The sequence below is a fragment of the Eptatretus burgeri genome, chromosome 3 (genome assembly GCF_056783735.1).
Source record: "Eptatretus burgeri isolate ZD-2024b chromosome 3, Ebu_testis_v1, whole genome shotgun sequence".
In the NCBI taxonomy this organism is placed as follows: domain Eukaryota; kingdom Metazoa; phylum Chordata; class Myxini; order Myxiniformes; family Myxinidae; genus Eptatretus; species Eptatretus burgeri.
The window spans coordinates 67,696,375-67,718,296 of NC_140963.1; the positions used below are offsets into that span (position 1 = coordinate 67,696,375).

At 43.0% G+C, this 21,922-nt stretch overlaps 1 protein-coding gene across 1 annotated transcript in view; it reads left to right on the forward strand.

The window, feature by feature from the left end:
* The window catches only part of LOC147030114 (mitochondrial potassium channel ATP-binding subunit-like), a 128,181-nt gene that overhangs the window by 71,467 nt on the left and 34,792 nt on the right, over positions 1 to 21,922 (forward strand). The window contains exons 9-13 of the mRNA XM_085873825.1: positions 8,968 to 9,073; positions 14,070 to 14,103; positions 18,362 to 18,498; positions 19,249 to 19,343; positions 21,649 to 21,782. Coding sequence (XP_085729951.1) covers positions 8,968 to 9,073; positions 14,070 to 14,103; positions 18,362 to 18,498; positions 19,249 to 19,343; positions 21,649 to 21,782 — 506 coding nt within the window. The remainder of the gene's footprint in view (positions 1 to 8,967; positions 9,074 to 14,069; positions 14,104 to 18,361; positions 18,499 to 19,248; positions 19,344 to 21,648; positions 21,783 to 21,922) is intronic.

Sequence of the window (21,922 nt, forward strand, 5' to 3'; positions counted from 1 at the left end):
TGATCCACCCCAACATTGCTCAGCACACATGCACATAAACCTCTAGTAACGCGGTAATTTGGGGCTGCCTGGACATATTTCATTCCTGCCAGATAAGAGATAAGGACTGTAGGATGGAACGACAAAAATAAACTTTTAAAAAGCCGAAAATACTTATAAATGTACTTGTGAGAATGGGGTGTGCCTCTGAATAACGAAATGGTTGGAGAACTTCCTGATTATCTCTTCCAAAAAGTAGTTATCTTGCAGTCCTGTACTGAAAAACCCCCAACTATGTCGGCCATGAAAGGCCGAAGGTTCGTTGGTGCGTTCTAACTAAACCTTTGTGCTTCTTTGCACAGATGGGAAGGTCATAATCTGGGGCTTGTCGATGTACATGCTAAGTTTAAAATGATGATATTTACTGTTGACCATGTTTGGGAGGAGGAGGGAGGAGGGTGGGAGTGGGAGTTGTGTGGGCTGTGACTGAGTGCCGTTATCTAATACTAGTACGTGGCCGTACGTGCGTGGCCATATGTGCACAAAAAAAAAAAACTTTCAAACCGCGTGCCAGAAACAATTACACAGGCCGTTCCTTCGCTCTCGCATGCCCATACATGCGTGCCCGTACGTGCAAACCAAAAAAAAAAAACTTTCAATCCGCGTGCCAGAAACAACAACCACACAGGCCGTTCCTTCGCTCTCGCGTGCCCGTACGTGCGTGGCCGTAGTGCAACCCCCCCCCCCCCCCAAAAAAAAAAATTTTCAAACAACTACACAGGCCGTTCCTTCGCTCTCATAAACGACGACTGGATTGGGGGCATTGTGTTTATCTATAAATGCGCATAAGAAATCGAGAAATTATTACAATACACCAAGTCATCACTATCCGGAAGTGATGCGTGCCCATACGGAATGTTCACATGCATTCCACGAATTATCGCTTGCATTGAAGTAACAACTGCTGTGATACTTACACACGGAGTTAATTAAAATCAAATTAAAATAAAGTTTACCTCCCTGTCTTTGCTTGCCATGACATTCGCTGCCATTGACCATTGCCACGGTAACTAAGGCATCCTTTCCCCATCGGCCACGCCTACGCAGCAACGTGTCTTGTCATTGGTTTGGTAAGTAAATGACCACAGCAACGTGTCTTGTCATTGGTGTGGTAAATAAATGGCCATAGCACCGTATCCTGTCATTAGTTTGGTAAATACATGGCCATAACTTGGGAAGCACTTATCCGATTAATATCAAACCTTAAAAAGGCACATACTCAGGTCCCAAGCAATAAAGCTGGCAAGTTTCAATTAGATCGGACCAGTCGTTGTCGAGAAACAGCGGTCACACACACACACACACACACACACACACACACACACATACACACACACACACACACACACACACACACATACACACACACACACACACACACACACACACACACACACATACACACACACACACACACATACACACACAGATTGCTGGAATTATAGATAGATATAAAGCTGAGTTTCTGTCTGTGGGTCATAAGCGCCGCCCATTCTATAGGCCATGCCCTCCAGCCGTCCATAAATCACCACCATCTTCTCTCCACGTAGCTCAGATTGTTTTAAAGGTCTCATGTTGAAGACTGAACGCATCTTCTATCATTAAATGAAGATACCATTTTGAGGAGAAAAAGTAACATTTTGATTGCAACTCAAACGAGGTAATGCATGTTTTGTCTGCAGCGATCGCGGCAGCTGTCTAATATACACCGCCCACTGAAGGTACCTTAATTCTCATATTATTCAGAGGAAAGAAAATAGTGATATTTCATGTTTTTTAGAAAAACTTTGTGGGACGTCAAACGCAGTTACTTTCTGTCTGCGAGACAGTGACGTGTTGCTTATAACTCAATGTTTTCTTACTATAATTTACAATGACTGTTACAAGCAAAAATATCCTGTTTGCTTCTGTGCGAAGTATGAAAAAAGACGTCCCAACACATGACGTCATCACGCAGTGATGTGTGAAATGGCAGGAATGCACAAATAATTGGAACCTCTTTTTTATAACATCCCAAAACTCATGGAAAAATGATATGATAGAGGATAGAAAGTTTATTTGCTGATTACTGTGAGAGGGGGAAGAAGAGTAAGAAATATCATGCAAACATGACAGTTTCGTGCGAGGTATCTCACTATCACCGAATCTAATATATAAAGCTAAGTTTGTGGCTGTGGTTGGATGTGTGGGTCTGAACAAGGTCCGTTTTCATTACAATAAAAATACTCATGTACTGTATGCCATTGAGATGTCCAGTGGTGTGTTGCTATGAAGCAGCTAGTTAGCGCTTGCTAAGCCAGCCATTCCTAATTATCAACGGTTTCTAATGGAGTTCTTTCTTGAGTGCATAAGCCACTTGGCAAGAGCTCCAAAAGAAACTTGGTAACTGAACACACCCCAGATTCATGACATGGCGATGAGGATAAACATCTTTGGCATCATTATTTCAGCCATATCGATGAATTCATTCCTCAAGGAGTGGGGTGGGAGGAGGCAGGGGAAGGGGTGGGGTGGGAAGAGGGACCCAACGTTGTCCGGCAACGCCAGGTACTCCAGCTAGTAAATATATTCAGTATTTTTGTTGTTTGGCTTCGGGGCCACAACATAAATTATACTGATTTTTGCACCTGTTGGTAAAAGGAGAAGTGTGTGTGCATGCGTGCGTGCGTGCGCGCACTACTGGTCTAAAGTTTTAGAACACCGCTAGTCTAGCCACCTTTTGCAGATATAACAGCCGAACATACTCATCCCATTCTTTCAACAATGGAAATCAAATATTGTTTGGAAAGTTCTTCCCAACACCGTTGCAGAAGTTCCCACAAATGTGTTGCACTTGGAGGTTGCTTTGCTTTCACCCTTCTGTCCAGTTCATCCCAAACCAGTGCGATGGAGTTTAAGTCTGGAGACTGTGCTGGCCATTCCATGATTTGAAGCCAACCGTCTTGTTCTTTTCTTCTAAGGTAGTTCTGACATGGCCTGGAGGTATGTTTTGGGTCACTATCTTGCTGTATGATGAACCTCTGACCAACTAGGCATAGACCAGAGGGTATTGCATGGTGCTGCAAAATGCTGTGGTAACCCTTTTGGTTCAGGGTGCCAGTCACTCTGTGCAAGTCACCGACTCTGGGTTCAGCGAAAGAGCCCCAGATCATCATGCTTCCTCCTCCATGTTTGACAGTTGGTGTCACACACTGAGGAACCATCCTTTCGCCTACTCGACGGCGTACAAAAGCCCTGCGTGATGAACCGAAGATTTCAAATTTTGATTCATCGGTCCATGAGACCTTCTCCCAGTTTTCAGTAGTCCACTGGTGGTGCTTCATGGCCCAGGCAAGCCTCTTTTTCTTGTTTTGCCATCTTAGCAATGGCTTTCTTACTACCACTCGACCTGTCAAACCTACAGCTTGAAGTCTTCTCTTCACAGTTGAAACTGAGACTTCCTTACTTCGACCAGTGTGAAGCTGTGCTTGAAGCCGCTGTCCTGTGAGCCGCCTATCACACAAGCTGTTGACTCTCAGAAACTTGTATTCTGATTGTGTTGTGGCTTTGGATCTGCCAGACCTCTTCCTGTCAGGGTTTCCTCCAGTTTCCAAGTGCCTTTTTATGGTGTAGGAAACTGTACTCACTGCGACCTTGGCTCGCTTTGCAATTTCTCTAAATTAAAGACCTACACTTTTAAGGGTTATTATGGTCGGTCTGTCTTCCTTTGTTTATTGTCTTTTTCTTGCCATTATGACAGCAATATACTACTTCCTGCAGTGCAATATTGTCCAAATAATGCTTCAGAGGGTGTAGCAACACAGTCTGTTCCAACACTGCTTTCATACAGACAAAGGGTTTGTAACTAATCAACAAACGTTGGGACACCTGTAGGAATTGTTTGCATCAACTTTCAAGGCTTAATTTACTTCCATTGCTGCAGAACAGCTGCAGTTACTAACCCATTACTTGTTCCCTGAAAAAGGCCTTTTTTATAACAACTCTGAAATTTGCATTTTTCAGTTGTTGGTAACCCAAACTTTTTTCTTTTTTTTAACCTCTGGCAGTTTACTGCTTAGCTTTGTACCATTTCAGGTTATTCACTGGACTTGAACTGCTTAAATTTCAGTAAAAACTGAAAAATGAGGGTGTTCTAAAACGTGTGCGTGCGTGCGTGCGTAAGGCAGCAAGCGTGCGTGCGTGCGTGCGTGTGTGTGTTATAACCACTGCCGCCGCCTGCTAATTGTATTCAGGGAAATTATAGGAACCCAACTCCAATCAACCACGGATATTTCTCGTGGGTCCAATTTGCCTTCAGAAACAGAATTATGGTTAACCATTTTTTGAATTGCCACTCTCTCATCTAAATGCTGGAAATTATGTTTTAAAGGCTATTTGAATCGCAGATTTTGTGTTGACAACAACAGCCTGCTAAAAGTGCCCTGTGAGCAGAACCGAATCAATGGAAACAAGCACACAGCACATGTGCAAAAGACCTCATTAAGGCCTAGGTCACATTTGCTCTACGGCGAGGATACGGTGGCCGTACGCCCTCTGAATTGACAGAAACGTGCTGCGGCCGCAGAGAAACTGAGGTGGCCTCAGGGAGGCCCTATGCCGTTTGGCTATATTTTACAGGCCGTAGGGACGCCGTGGAATTATAGCACGGAGTTATAACTTTTTTTCATTTCTACGTTCACCGTAGCAATTCGACAAGCCAAGCTATGACGTAGATGTGTTCTACGTCGACCGTACATAGGGCGTACGGTGGGCTTGTGTTATTCGTGCGGCTGCCTAAGTTCTTCTCAATGAAAAATGAATTTTCCCAACCCCCAAAAAATTATGGCGGCCACACTATTTCCACGGTCGCTGTATGGTGGTCTTGCGGTCTGTGTGACTACCTGCAGGCAACGCAGGGTCGACGCACGGTTCCCCTACGCCCGCCGTGCACCTACGTACGGCCTCCGTGGCAGTCTGCATCGACTGTGCGTCCACCGTGCGCTACCGTTAGAGATCGAAGTATAGGTGTTTGCCAATACAGTGGTGCCCCCAGAATCCAAATTTAATTCGTTCCAGGAGGCTGTTCGGATTGCAAAAAGTTTGGATTCAAAAAATATTTTCCCAATAAGAAATAATGGAGTGAATTAATCCGTTCATGGACCCAAAGAAAACCTACTTTCAAGACACTTTAAACTGAAATTCCCCATGTTTAAGGTAAAATAAGATGAGTAAATGACCTTCGGTGGCGGTGTATTGTATGTAAACTGGTACAATCACCACATCCAAAGGTCCACACAAGCTCGAGCTCCGGCCTGGGTTCTGATCGCTCGCACACTCTGCGAGCGCTGCCCCAGGGCAGCTCATCAAACATGATGCCCGTAGAACCACAATCACTTTCATCAAATGCATCGGGTTGAGGTAATCATGGATATTCCAAATTACAACTGGTTTTGCTGTGAAATTCAATCCTTGCCCGACAGTCCGTCACACCGCGTGATCGGATTGCTTTTTTTGTTATTAATTAAAACACAAGATGATTAAAAAAACAAACATCACAAATGAAGGTGAAAACACGAGGTAAGGCCTAAGTCACATTTGGCTCGGCGGCCGGAGGGTCTACAAAATGTACGGGCAATTATAAAGCGGCCGCAGTATTTCCACGGTCACACAATGTAGCAGTCACATATGTTTTTATTTTTCGGGTAGACGCACGGGGTATTTATAAATTGTGGTGACCGAAAACGTGGGGGTGCCGTACGGTCTTTGATTTGATGTCGCATGGTGACCTTAGAGCATTCCTGCGGCGGCCATAGAATTTTCAAGGCAGATGCAAGGTGCCCGCAAGGTGACCGCAAGGCGACCGCAGGGGGGCCCTAAGCCGAACGTGCGGGCAGACGGACGGTAACGAATGGGTTAATTTTTTATATTTTTTTTACCAGTTCTTTTGTTTCGGCTTGTCGAATTTCTACGGCGAACGTAGAAATGAAAAAGTTATAAACTCCGCGTTATGATTCCACGGCGACTTTACGACCTGTAAAATATAGCCATACGGCGTAGGGCCACCCTGAGGCCACCTCAGTTTCTCTGCGGCCGCCGCACGTTTCTGTCAATTCAGAGGGCGTACGGCCGCCGTATCCTCGCCGTAGAGCAAATGTGACTGAGGCCTAAAGTATCGATCGACACACGAGAGATGCTTTCACGAGGACTTCCACCGACGAACTGAATGAACAAAGCGTGAAGATGCGGGTCGAACAGGTGGGGGAGACACGTGAACAAAACATGAACGCCCACGTTGTGTTCGGTTTTTTAAAATGTATTAGGTTTTTAGGGCAAAATTTTCTCGAAAAAATTGTTCAGTTTCCAATTTGTTCAAACAATGGGGCGTTCGGATACTGGGGGCACCACGGTATATTATAGTTATAGTATATTCAGTTATATATCCTGGTATATTTTTATTTCAGTAAAAAAAAGAACTGGTATATATACCCACTCGTTACCGTCCGTCTGGCCGCACGTTCGGCTTAGGGCTCCCACACGGTCGCCTTGCGGGCACCTAGCGTCTGCCTTGAAAATTATATGGCCACCGTAGCGACGCCCTAAGGTCACCGTGCGACATCAAATCAAAGACCGTACGTCACCCCCACGTTTTCGGTCTCCACGATTTCTAAATACGCCATGCGGCTCCCCGAAAATTAAAAACATATGTGACTGCTACATTGTCTGACCGTGGAAATAATGCGGCCACCGTATAATTGCTAGTGGCCGCAGATTTTGGATACCCCATGGCCCCCGTGGCAAAGGTGACCGAGGCCTTAGCATTCATACGTCATTTTGAAAGTCCCGTATTGATGACAGCTCGAACTGTGAATTGGCATTAGAGGTTTTTTCAGTTAAAAAAAACCCTAAATTAAACTCACCATTTTGTTTTTTCTAGATTTACCTCGTTAATACTTGGTTGATTAACCATTTAACTGCCAAAGGATTTAACATTCACACATTTTTTTTTTTACTTCCACTTTTGACAATTGATATGAATTGCAACACCAATCCTCCGTTCTTAGGTTTGTTTCACAACAGTTTTGTTTAATGTCTTCGCTGAGGAAGTCACTGGAGGCATTATGTTTTGAGTTATCTGTCCGTCTGTCCGTTCCTCTGTGATAGGTTTTTGTTACTGCAATAACCTAAGAACGGCTGAAGGGATCCAAATCAAACTTAGTACAGGTATGTATAATGATGCAAAGATGAACTAATAAGGTTATTTGGTCATGAGGTCCCGTTAGGTAAAAAGTCTGTTACCGTGCTAACTTGTGAACCAGTGATGGGATTTTGACCAAACTTGGTGTAAGTATATATTCTGATGCAAAGATGAGCTGATTAGATTTCGTCATCAAGGTCAGATTCCGTGACAGGTTTTCGTTACCGTGATAACTTCAGAACGGTTAAAGGGATCGAAGTCAAACTTGGTACAAGTATGTATAATGATTTAACAAAGAACTGATTAGATTATGGGGTCGAGAGGTCAAAGGTCAGAGGTCATGTCAGGTAAAAATGTGATTATTGAGAACCGCTGAAGGGATTTAAATCAAACTTGGTACAAGTATGTATCATGATGTAATAATGAGGGCAGAGGCATATCGGTTGATGTTAGGATGTCGAAGGGTGCTGTTCTATTTTTTTTATTGATCAATCCAAAGCTCATTGTGTTATCACGGGGCAGGTTGGGCATATATAAACTGTACTACAACGGTTGTTTTCTTAATTATCTGTAGCTTTAATGGCTACGTCTCATAAGGATCTATAAACACCCATTTATTTATATTTCATATATTATTGTTTGCGAGAACAAATGGGTCAGGAGGATTGCGGGAATGAAGAGGGTGGATGGAAGGAGGATGGATGAACTGAGGGAGGAGATTGGTGTGCAGATGAGCTTGATGGGAAGATTGGTGAAATGCCGGTTGAGATGAGCTGGACACTTGGTGCGGATGGGGGAAGAGAAAATGGCAAAGAGGGTGAATAGGTTGAAGGAGCAAGGTAGGAAGAAAAGAGGGAGACCACAGTTGAGATGAGAGGATTGAGTGAGGAGGGATATTACTAAGGTAGAGGTGGTTGGAGAGTGGAGAGACTAATTGCTCAAGACGTCACTTGACTTCATTCATGACATTATTTCAGATTTCATTGAGGAATATCAAACTAGTTTTGTTCGTATTCTTGACTATACTTTCGTCTTTGCAAAATTTGTGATATATGTTTGTCTACAATAAAAAAACACCAGATTAAATTGAACTAAGCGAATGTCTATGCTGTTACTGTCTACAATAAAATGCACCCTCATCGACTGATTAAAAACAAGTTTTGCATCTGTGAGAACTTGCAGCAGACTCATGTATTTGTCATCGGAGCTCACTTCCAGGAAGAACAAATAGACACACCACCATCAAACTGCCAGTATCACAATGATAGACGATTCTAAGTATGCTTCAACATGATGCATTAAAGTCATCGAGTTGGACCTTTTTTTTCAGCCGATGCCATGATTAAGGCACTTTAATATAAATAAATTTCAACTTTGATATTTAGCTATTTGTAAGGTGTTTAATGCCTTTAACAGATATTTAAACATCTGACCATCATAGTCCAAAGTAAAACCGTAAATACAATATCACTTCACTGATTTTGGGAGAGCAATAATTTTTGGTCTCCACTCAGCATAATGTAAAAGTATTTGATGCAAATAATTTATTTATTTTGTCCTGTTGGCCTCAAACCATAACTGAAAGTGCTTAATAACAAATAACATAATCACTTTCTTATGGCCTGTTGGCAGAAGGTTAACACTGACGGCAAATGTTTTGAGGTAACAGTTTCAAATTGAGCACATTGGACTTGTTCAAGAAAACAGGTAATTTTATCTCATTTTAATAATTTAATTTATTTCTCTCCCAACAGGCATTGTCCTGGGCACAATCTTTGCTGGTGGTTCTCTAATAGTTCATGAAGAGCTCTCAGCTGGTGACCTCATGTCGTTTTTGGTGGCTTCACAGACAGTACAACGGTATGTACTTGCCAGGTTAAATGGTACTATGCATACAGAATTCATCCACTTGCCGAGAAATAGCACTCCAGCTATTAATGAAAGAGTTGCCTGATGGGTTGCTATTTGATTTACATTGAGATGAAGCTGTCATTGTAATTATTTCACTGCATTTATTGTCATATTTGCTTTCATCGATTTTGTTCTTACATCTTTTTTTTCTTCTTTTTTTTTGTTTACATGGTCAAGGCTTGTGGAAAAGCTAGGATGACGACACAGCATAATGAAGGGAACAGCAGGAGAAAGGGGAAATGCCAACAGCAGGGCAGAGGGAGAAAATAGACAGAGACAGACAAACAAATGATGCATGTAACGATGAGGGGTAGAGGAGAACGCAATGAGTGGACAAGATGAATACATTTAAGTGCATGGCTCACAAAGTGGGTACACTACTGTTACACAAAGGGCAAAAAAAAAGTTTAGGGAAACATGAAATGCAACCCATTATGTTAATCCGCATGTATTCAAATAGCTAAGTCGAAATTTTTAGACCTGCAGCACGTCCGGTTTTAAAGTTACCACTGAATATATACAACTGTAAATACACATTCGAATTTCGAGCTTGGCGTCAGCGTTATGTACAGAATCAGATGAAAAAACAACGTAAATATTATATTTTGGGATAAGAAACAGATAATTAATTTTACTCTGACAGAAAAAAGAAAAAAACAACACATTTTGAGAGAGAGTCTGATGTTATAAATTACGAAGAAAACACAGCCGAGTTCAGTCGCAAAGAAAGCCACACTTGTAAGCGGAAAATAACGTTAAAATCGAATCTATTTCTTTTGAACTTTTGAAAATAATCACTTTAAACATGAAAAGAAAAACATAATTCTTCCCTCTCGGATCCTGACGGAGCACCAAAAAAATTATAGCGTTGGTTAAAATGAAGAATTATCAGACAAATGTGAGTCACCTCATTTGGCTCGGCGTCCTCATGCTGGATTCGTACGTTACGGCTCTCGCAAAGACACGGACACGAAGCCAAACGCTGCGCTCGACGATGAATGGAAATGTGCTGACATACTTGCAAGTGCCTATTATATCCATCAATCAGGGAAGTTTGCAAGACGGCAAGATTTTCTAATGCTAGTGTTATTTGCATCCGACGAGAGATGATGATTCGTACATAACGGGACTGACACGAAAATCAAGACGGGATTACTTGTGGTCCGAATTTTATTTTCTGATCACAATTTTGATCTATATTTTTCTGCCGTTAGACTCTGTCATATTTCCAAGAAATTAAGAGAGATTTGGAATAAAAATCATAAGAAACATTATCAACACTGGACTCCATATTTTTCTCGATGCAGTGGACACGAAGCGTTATGTACGAATCCATTATTTCATCAGATAGGGTAGATGCCAGAAAACCCGAATAGGGAGACAGAACATCATCAAAACATAAAAGAGACACCAAAGTTCACATTCTGAGTCACCACACTCAAAATAACTGTCACATAAGAAATGTACAGTGAAATAAAATTTTACCAATCAAACTAACATTTCTAAGGTTAAAATACCCATATTCTGTTGCTTTAATTCATTTTTAATAAAACAGGGAAATGGAGAGTATGATATTGCCAGTTTCTACAGGTTCCCCAAGATGTCCACTTTCATTTCTGACCATTGATGGTTTGTCTCAGTACCTCATAATAGTTTTATGTGGAATTTCCCACAAACATACCACAGCATACCCACTTTGTGAGCCATGCACATAAGCAAAATTTTGGGAGGGGTGGGGTGGTTTACCAGATGTATAAAATATCATAGCTTTGAATGGGGGATGACTTGAGATGGTGGTGAACAGCTGTCTTGAAGACTTGGAGGTAAGAATGAGTTTGAAGAGTGTGGAAGTTGGTTCCACAGGCAGGAAAAAACAGAGGACCGAACAAGTGGATGTGAGCAGTGGTTCTGAATTTAGGCGGTTTCACTATGAGGGAGTTGCTGGTGGACTGTGTGCATCCTGCAGATACCTGGGGGGGGGACAAAGCACGGAGAGGGCATAGGGTATAAGACCAGAAAGGAAGCGAAGAAGACAGAGAGACCACCAACCTTTCGGCGATGGCAAAGTGATAGGCCAATCGACTCCGCTTCATTGCGAGAGATTCCAATGATCTTGAAAGCATTGGTTTCCAGGGCATTAAGCTGAGCATGATGTGAGGCAGAGGAGCCAGCCCAGATGGGGGAGCAGTACTCCAAGCTGTGGATGAAAGCCTTGTCAGTGGATAGGAGCTCAGGTGTGCCTAGGAAGGACTTTGCACGACGGAGGATGCCCAGTCAGCATCTTGCTTTGGAGGCCAACTTTAAAATGTGGCTTGCTCAAGAGAGATTATGGCTGAGAGTGAGACCCAAGAGTTTGAGTGACAGAACCTCTTCAAGAGGATTGTTGAGAAAGTAGATGCAAGGGTTTGCGGTACAGTCCTTTCAGAGAGTGGGTGCATGTGATTTCTCAGGATTGAAAGACATATTCCAAGAGTTTGACCAGTTTGTGATTTTATATAGGTCTGAAGAGAGGGAAGAGGCGGCTGCTTTTCTGTTAGAAGGATGAGGGATGTCACGGCAGAGGGTGGAGTCATCAGCGAAGAGATAAAGAGGATTTTCCAGTCAGTGAGATCATTGATTGAAGATTTGGAATAGGATGGGGCTGAGAACACTGCCTTGGGGTACTTCAGCCTTGACACGGAGAGGAGAACAAAGGATTCCGTTGAGAGCCACACATTGGCTGCAACAGTGGAGGAAGTTAATAATCCAACAGTGGATTTTGCCTAGGATTCCACAGGCAGACAGTTTGCAGGATGCCAGACTGCATCAAAAGCTCGAGATATGTCCATAGAGGGAGCCCTGATCTCCTGTCTGATATTGAAGGCCTCCATCGATTGTTGGGAGAGTAGAAGCAGCATGTCCAAGGTAGAGTACTGGGTCTGAATCTGAATTGAAGATCTGAGATGAGAATGTTGGAGAAAAGAAATGATTTTGTGTCAACTCCGATGATGGATTCCATGACCTTGCTGATGTTTGGAAGTAAGCTAATTTGTCTTTTGTTCAGGGGATATGTTTTTTGCACCTTTTCTATGTAATGCTGTGCTGTTGGCTGACTTCCAAGCAGATGGAAGATGACCTATGGTAAATGACAGGGTGAAAGGGGCAGGGAGAGGAAGTGCAAGAGCAGCAAGGCAGGTTTTAGGAAATATGAGCTGATGCCATCCGGTCCAATTACACAGTCAGAATCGAGGGTTGCCAGACACACTTCCACCTTCTCAGATGCAAAAGACACATAATTGAGGAACAGTTGGGTACGACTGGGAAGGGTGGGTACAGAGAGAGAGAGAGAGAGAGAGAGAGAGAGAGAGAGAGAGAGAGAGAGAGAGAGAGAGAGAGAGAGAGAGGTGGGGGGGGGGGGTTAGGCACACGAGACTTTCAAGCAAACACAAAATTGAGGCATTTGACCTTCTCACGAGCGGAGTCAGCTGTGGTGCCATTTGAGGTGAGGGGAGAGATAGAAGAGGACCTTACACCAGAGACAGGCTTTACAAGGTGCCACCATTATTTGAAGGCACCATCTTTGGGTGTCTATCTTTTTTTGTTTAATTCAACTTCACACTCAACTGGTGCTTTCTTTTTCACCTGATGGCATCTACTGTTGGGGAAACACCATCAGTGTTTTTTATCAAAAAGTTATAATGTCTCGAAAGTAGTTAGGTGGAAGAACATTGTGGTGAGTAAGTGAATGTAAACCTATCTATCTTTTTTCCCATTTGTTTTATGGCACTTTCAATAATTTTGTGTTCCCGTGAACCATCCTAAAACATTGGGTGGCTCTGTCTCGGTGATCACACAACGAGCACCATTACTTGGGCTCCAGGAGGCAGCAGTGATCAGTGTCTGCTGTGCCAGCCTTTGATAAGTGGGAAAACTTGTGGTTTGGAAATGTTTAATTGTCCTGGCCGCCCTTTGAAACTGTTGTGTTAGCGACAGACAGGTTTGTATGTGACAAGTACCGCCTGGTTGTCAGAATCCATACAGCAATTGCTGTTGTGGCACATTGATTCTGGTCTTCAGAACATTGATGGGGTTTATTCTTGATATAAGCCTTGGGGAGGTTCTTGTCTCAGCTGATGATCCGGAGAGTTTCTGTGGAACATCTGTTCCATGTTGATGAAGTCGAAGGTGCCTGAAACGTGTACTCGGATGATGCAATTTGGATGAACTATCCTCTAAAAATTGAAGTGTGAAGGTGTGTCTCATTTCAAGTCAACTGATGATCGAGATAGTCAGAAAATTTATCAGTTGATTTCAAGTTGTTAGTTGTTTACTTAAAGTAAGAAAGTTATTTTGAGGTTTGTAATTAAATTATGTTAGCTGGAGGGTGTTGTTGAATAAGTATCACTTCCAACATACATCCATTTTTAATTAAATGTTAACATGCTTTAGGAATAGCTGTTACTGTTCAATAAATGCTAATTGTGACTCTGTCTGTCTGTCCAGCCATACACGTATGCTTTACAAATCAAATGCATCTGCAGCACAAATAATTGGGCTTTAATAGCCCTTTGCCACATCAGCGCCAAGACCTTGGGGAAAGATCGAGTGACTGCTTAAAACACAAATACGTTTCTGCCTCGTCAGCTTCGTCAGCACAATTTTGTTTCGCACGTGAAAATGTTACAGTACACAGAGACATAGAAACTCATGTAAAGCTACGTACGTAATTTAGGGACTTGCGCTCATGTTACGACGGATTGTCCGACGTCATTGTAGGTTAAATCCAAAATTGCTTCACATCTGAAAAGAAATTGTAGGGGATGTAGAACACTGTAGACAATTTCATGTTTTTATCACCAAGTGGACAATACATTTTATATTGTGAGCTTATCTGCTGTACTCTTGCTGTTGTCATTTAAAGCAAGATAGTGGACAACAATTTGCTTTTTGATTTCTTTATTTCCAGATCAATGGCGAATCTTTCAGTTCTTTTTGGACAGGTATGGATTGTTGTTATTGAAATACTGTATCTGCAAACAATTTTGGCTCACTGCTATAAATACATTTGCCATTTTACTCTTCCCTGCTGAGCAGCTTGTTCGTTTCTTTCGGTAATGTATTAGCCTTTGAGTTGTCTGATTCTGAGTTGCATTCCCCATTGAATGACAGCTGAAAGACTGCCATCTGGTGAAGTGCCAATAGAGGGCACAGCATCGTTGTTTAACATTCTTCAGAGGAATTGCTCAGCTGGCTCTTATTTGCTTGTAGTTACTTGGAGACATTGAGGACCTTCCACAAGCAGTTATGATGTCAAATTTTTGCCCACCTTTCCCTTTAGAATCCTTCCAGCATGAATCATGACCCTCCAAAAGGATGACTTGTCTCGTCTTCACTGTTCGACATATATTTAGAAAGGACATTTAGATATTCTGTATTCTCTCGATATGAGGTTACAGCCACTGTTGCAATCATAATGATTCGTTGTCCATTTTTCATCCAAAGCAAAGTATGTATTTTGTAAATGTGCAAAATGGGGACCATTGGGAACAAACGTTTGAAGTTAACAATTTTGCTTGTGATATCAGTTTGAAAATAAGCAGAGTATGTAAATATTTCGACAAGTGAGTTTCCTTTTAAAGTTTAAGTAATTTATAATAATAATACCAGTTCCCTTACGAGGAACCTCAATACAGGAGGAGGCCATTGGGCCCATCAAAGCCTGAGCTCGTGTTGCAACATATTGTTGTTTGTCCATGCTTTATCCTTTTAAATACTGAACGTCAAGAAAGGAAGCAACACAACATTTTTAGGGTCTGTGTTTTGACTCGGCTGGAGTTCGAACCGCCAATCAATAAGACTCAGAGCGGACACTATAATCATTACACCACTGAATCTGGTTAAGTTTTATTTTGTTTCAGAAAATGTTTTTAATATTGAATATATTGTTGTGGATTTCCACCCGCCGGCATGCGGACGACCGCTTCTAGCCAAAGGTGGCCGCTCTCGCCCACGGAACGGACAATCTAGTCGCAGCCTTCCGGATCAAATGCCGGAATCCCGCTACGGGTGTGTTTTGGATGCACACCACAGCCTAGTCAACACTCTACCCGCGCTACAGGGTCAATCGCCGAATTGTCGATATACCTAATTAATCACGCGGGCAGACTACCGAGAGACTGTACCTCAACGGGGCCCGCTTGGAAACGAGCCGCTTAAGCAGCTCGCTTCATTTTGGGATAACCAAGCGGGGTATTATCGCGAAAGCCCCGTTGGACCCAATCACTTTATCGGCTATTAAAAAGCCTGCTATATCCGAACTCAATGATGGCAGTTCAATGAAGGAAAAAGGACACGACGAACGGGTTAACATTCACACAAGCACGTTTATTTGCACACATATACGGTCAAAGCAGCAATGCAGAGATATACAAGCATGCAATGAATGGGGGTCGGGACAAGACGCGAGCAAGAAAAAGAACTACCACCGTTCTATTAATTACATACACTTATACAATTCTACCTAAAGACATGGTGCCACAACGTTCATTCAAAAGAAACAAGGAAAAACCCCAGGAAAGACGAGGAGTAGACTGGACCTCTTGGGTCTTTATGAGCACGTAGCTGTGATGACCGCAGAAGCTCCGAGAGGCCGGGCTGGTTACCTTCACCTTCGTGGTGCCTCGCTGGGGCACCCCGCGACGTCCCGTCCTCACGGCAGCTGGCGTGACCGTGGTTCGGCCCAGGCCTTGTCAGGCAGCCTGGTGATTCGGGCCCAGCCGGCAACGCCTCAGAGGAACGAACGGGTCTTTGCTCTCTTGGAGTTGATGCTCTCTTTAAGAGCCCGTCCCGTCCCTCAGCGCCGCTCGGACTGTCCCGAAGCCCGATCACCTCGGACCGTTTGGTGCCAGCTGGCGACCTCTCTCCGGCTCTCCCCACGTCCCGCACACGAACGTGCAGTTCTGCGCGGCACGGCAGGCTTGGCTGCGCTCCCAGCTGCTGGAGTGATGCACTTAACCCCTCCCCTCTCTGTCACTATTGGCCTGTGGCCCAGTCTGTGGGTGGGCAACCTCTTCCCCGCTCACACCGAACGAGGCTGCTGGTGATCGGCATGGCCGTCTTTTGTTTCCTGCCCAAACTTGTGACGAAAGGCATGTCAGCACACTTAATGGAACATAAGACAGATTACAGAGGGTAGTACTGTTACGAATCTGGAACCCATCGCACACAACAGCCAGAATCCTTATAGATCAGTTTAACAGCCAGAGGCAGGCTTGGCGAACCCAGACCTCCACTGCCCTCCACTGGACTCGAACCTTGATCTTGGCACCACTCCAAACCCAGACCGACTGACTGACTCGGCGCTCTGCGCGCTGTTATATGGGATCCGTGAGGCGAGGTTTGATCTCCGCTCTCCCACCTCTGACCCCCACTGGCTGCGCCCCCCTCGATCTCCTGATCCAAATTTCGAGGCGAAGCTCGGAGCGAGCGGACGTGGTTGAAATCACCGTCCCTGGCGCCAACAAAGGAGAGCGGACGTTGTGGAGATCACTGGCCCCGCACAACAAGGAAACCCCCGCGTCTGTTTGCAGCGATGCTGTTCGCTGGGAACTCGCCGTGGCTGGCGCAAAGATGGCGGCGTTTGCGGAGTTGAAGGTGAAGCGATGTTGTTCGTTGTTGGTTATTGGGGGAGATGTGGTTTAGGAGATGGTGGCTGTAGTTGGCGTTGTAGAGAAGGTGGTTGTGGTTGGCGTTGTGGAGAAGGTGGTTGTGTGAAGGCGGTTGTGGAGAAGGTGGTTGTTGTGATTGAAATGTGGTTGGCGTTGTGGAGAAGGTGGTTGTGGTTGGCGTTGTGGAGAAGGTGGTTGTTGTGGTTGAAATGCGGTTGGTCCAAAATAACGATAGCAACAGAAAAACGGCTAACTCAAAGATCACAGCCCTGCACACGAATAAATCCCTTCAACATCGGTGGGGAAATCTATCAGAACACAGACTTATTTACATAACTGATCTAAGGACCTATATGGTGCTCTGTGAATTTCCACAGCCGTAATAACATATAATTCTGATTCTGATGTACCAGACTCTGTTACAGAGCATCAGTGCTGCTGAAGCAATTTCTTGGCAAGGATTATGCTGGGTCGTTTGCCATTGCCTTCCAAACAGTAGTTAGGGAAGGAATTTGTAATTTGGCCATAGTGCTGGTGATAGCTCGCCTCCTCATTGTGAAGGACACCATGGAATCTTTAATGTCCACCAACGAATGCCGGCAGACGGAACACCCAGTTTAACGACTATCCGAGTGGCTGCACATAAATTGATGATCAGGTGAAACATTTTAAAATGTCATTTAGGTCATGACCTTCAAAATTAGGTCAAGGTCAAAAAATGGACAGCCCCGCATACTTTTTATTGTCATTATTGATGTACAATTTCATTCAGAAAGTCCCAGCTGGATCCCACATTTCTCTCGGACATTGGCAGAAAAAATGGAGAAAAACCTAAATGGTGGTTTATTACTCCTATGGGTCTAAGACCTTGACCTTTAACTCAGAGGGGTATGATGTAAATGAAGCGTAAATGCACCTTGCTCTGGATTATCTGGAGAGGATAATTTTGTTCTGATTGGACAAGCCTTAGTCGAGTTTTGGTCCAAAATGTTAAAATGTCTATAAATGGGTCATGACCTTAATTATGTCATATTCAAAAAAAAAAGTACATTAATATAAAGCATATTTAAAGTGGCTTGATTGAGACGGACAGTATTCTGTAATGTCTGAGGACTTCCACACTTTTTTAATAGCACACTTTCAAAATAGCATTTGTCTTACTGAGACATGTTGGACCATTTTTAAATTACTGAGACATGTTGGACCGTAGCAAGATATTAATTTCCCCCCCCCCCCACAGGGAACGATAAAAAAAATTGGGTGTGGCTTATACATGGCAAAGAATGGTAATCTCCACTAGGTTCCACTACTTTGTCAGAAAACCAAGAAGATACATTTGATCATTTTATTTTTGAAATCTCTCGACAAGTATGATCCTTCTTCTTCGTAGATGCAGTTAGTCTTCTTGTTTTTGTTTTTTGTTTTTTTTTCTAATAACTTTATGCTCAAGATGAACAATTTTATTTCCTCTTGACTGTTTAATTTTAAGCCAAAATTGCTTTTTTGGCATTACAACCAAAATTATTGTAAGGATGATGTTGATACAGAACAACATATTTGAAAATTACACAATGCCATGCTTGGCCTGCAGGTGGTGCGTGGATTGAGTGCAGGCAGCCGTGTGTTTGAGTTTATGGATTTAACACCAACCATCCCGGTACAAGGTGGAATAAAAATCCCATTTCACTCTCTCTTGGGACATGTTCAGTTTCACAACGTCTCTTTTAGGTGAGCATTTTTCTGCAGTGATGAACCTTCTTGATTTTGTTGGCTTAGCCGATATCACAGGTAGTAATTTTCAATTTCAAATGTGGCAGGGAAAAGTCTTTCTGAGTTTGTCAATAAGAAGATGAAGGTGTTTTTGGACTATGTATCTTGAGTGGATTGAGTTAACGATTTAAGCTAATGGATGACATGGTCTCCATCGTACATATCGATTGTCTTACGGTGAAGACCAAGGGACTATGAGCCAAACCAGCACACATTCTTACAGGAGAAACCTCCATATTTTCAACCCTATTTGTTGACGCTTGTGCAGATGGAACATGGTAATATATCACGGCTAACAAAGTGGGAAAGTCCAGAGTGAAAGCCTGACTTAAATTTACCACCAGTAGTTTAATGAGGCATATAACTGCCGATAAGGTTATCTCGCAGCATTGGTTGAACTCATCCTTCTTGTCCTTTACAAACTGCATCACATCGATGGTTAGCCAAGGATGCAAGTGAGTGCAGCTCTGAGTACAGTAGGCCAAAGACATGCTCTCCAGTTTAAATGTGCAGACAGTTTCTCATATAATACAGACTGGCTTTTCTCAGAGGAGAGATACTAACACTTTTACCAATAAATTATCACCTCACTCAAATATGAAGATTACATATGCTCACATAGGAGCAAGAAACAGTAATATGAGGCTGTGTGTATGTACAATCCAAGTTCTCTTGTCATAAACCTGTCCTCCTTTCATATTTTTTCAGTTATCCCACAAGACCTTCAGATGTTGTGCTTCAAGACTTGAACTTGACATTACCACCTTGCAGAGTTGTCGCTCTTGTTGGTCTATCAGGAGGAGGTGAACTTGCTAACGAACATTCATTCACAAATAAGTTGTCTTCACTTGCCGTCAATTCAAATGGGCAATAATTTTGAATGGGCCTTTTGTTGAATTAACTAGTTGGTCCATTGGTCCGTTGGACCAAATTTTCATTGGTCTACATGGCCTTGTAGCATACCCGCCTGCTGTACTGCTGAAGCATTAGCTGATGTGCCTGGGCCAGGGATTATATCCATCCATCCATTAGGACCATACTCTGTGCAGAGCGTTGGTGCCGCCGAAGCAGTATCCTTGGCTATTGGGAACAATCCTGGACGGGTCGCCACTCCGACACACTATACCAGCATGCTGGCACTCATTTTGCCGACCTCGGAAGGATGACAGGCAGAGTCAACCCCACCTGGTGTTAATTCAACAGCTGAGCGGGATTTGAACTCAGGACCCTAGGATCCCAAGCCCACTACCTTAACCATTAAGCCAACACCAGGCATAGGGATTATATGTTCTTTATTATTATTGCCAAATGATGCTGTTACTACTACTACTACTACTACCATTGCTAATATTATTAGTATTAATTAATATTTGCGTTGTCACAATGTTATCATTCTTTTTGTTATTTATTTTATCATTAGAATGCCGTGTTATGGAAGGACCTATTAAGCTGCTCTATGCACGTTAACATGGTGTGCGTTTAAAACATGGGAATTCTTCTGGGTTCTTTGTAGTTAATTAGCCTAATCTACTCAGGAGATCATGATGATCATTTTGGTGTATTACATTCTACATCAGAAAGCTCCAGTAGAACTCTCACAAAAAAGCCACACACACACACACACACACACACACACACACACACACACACACACACACACACACACACACACACACACACACACACACACACACACACACACACACACACACACACACACACACACACACACACACACACACACACACACACACACACACTTCATCCATTTCTAGTAGAAGCTATCACTGATTAGAAAGTAAACACAGAACTTTCATACAAAAGGATGCCATTTGGTCCATCAAGCCTGCAGCTACATAAACACTACATTAATTAAATCAAATGAATTATCAACTTCAATTCACTTCAATGGTGGAAGGGAGATGGGTAGATTGGGCATGAGAACAGTGGGACAGGCACAAACATCACAAACTGTTTTTTAGTTGTAGTCTGTGAACATTGCCAACTGCAAACAATCATTGTGTTCGCTGTTACACTGTTACCTGCAGTGTTGGTTAACCAACCTTGTTCCTGGCCCAGCCACTGTTCATTCTGCTGTAAAAACTCTTCTGCACTTATTTTGTCTTTGCCATTCTTTATCCTCAGCATCTCAATCAAATCTCCTCGAAACCACCACTTTTCTAATGTAAAATCCTGTCTTCAGCCCTTTCTCATAGCTTAGTCAAGCTCACACCAACATCAATCTCATCACACTATGCTGAACACTCTCAATAGCAGCTATATCCTTCGTCAGATGTGGTGACCTACTCACTCCCATATCGAGACAGGGCAGTGCTGATTACCATATCGAGTCACACCCCAGATCTCTCTATTGTGTCAAATTCTCCATGACCACCCCTTGCATTATGTATTTCCTATTTTCATTATCCTTACCTATGTATCTACAGTTGGCCAGCACCTTACATTTCCTTATGTTAAACAGCATCTTCCAATCTTTTGCCAAATCTATGAAACTATCCAAACTGCCTGTTTACCTCCCGTATCTATTACCACCACCAGATCTTTCTCCTGTGTGACACGCTCCAAAATTCCCCTTGCATCCTGTAATCTCTATTTTCATTATTCTTTCCGATACCCAACACCTTACACTTGCTCAGGTTCAATTGCAACTGCCAATCTTTTGCCCAATCTATGCAAGTATCAATATTTTCCTGTATCTGATCACAGCCCCCTCTGCTATCCACCTTACCTCCAAGCTTTGTGTCAACACCTCGGTGTTCCATCTATGTTCAATGCCATCTTCAAAATCTTCCGTTTTAAAGTGTGTAAGGCACATGGAGAAGCTCTCGCAAACAGGATGTAGAGATTGTGAGACACCATTGCATATGAGTGAATCAGAATGATTTGGATATTCCCTAGTTTCTAAATTGTAGAAATATCAACCAAGGTTATGGAATTTGAACCTATGACCACAAAACAACACACTCAGATTAGAACAGGAAACTGGTATAACCACAGTGGCACTCATTATCATTAAGTAAGGAAGAAAAGTAAAACAAGTAACTAATTTTGCCTTTGTTTAATATGTTGTTCATTCTCATTTCTTAGGTAAATCTACTGTGGCTGCACTTCTTGAAAGATTTTACAACCCAACACAAGGAGTCATCACACTGGATGGAAAAGACCTTCGAACCCTTGACCCTGCATGGCTTCGAAGTAGTGTAATCAGTCTTATAGACCAGGTTTGCGTTCATTCTTGGCAGATTTAAATGAGTTTGAATTTGGAAGGCTGTAGTAGGGTACAAAAATAAATGATTGTTGAGTTCTGGCCTTGTTCTTTATAGCATAGCACCCATCCTCCCTTAAAACCAGATCCATGCTG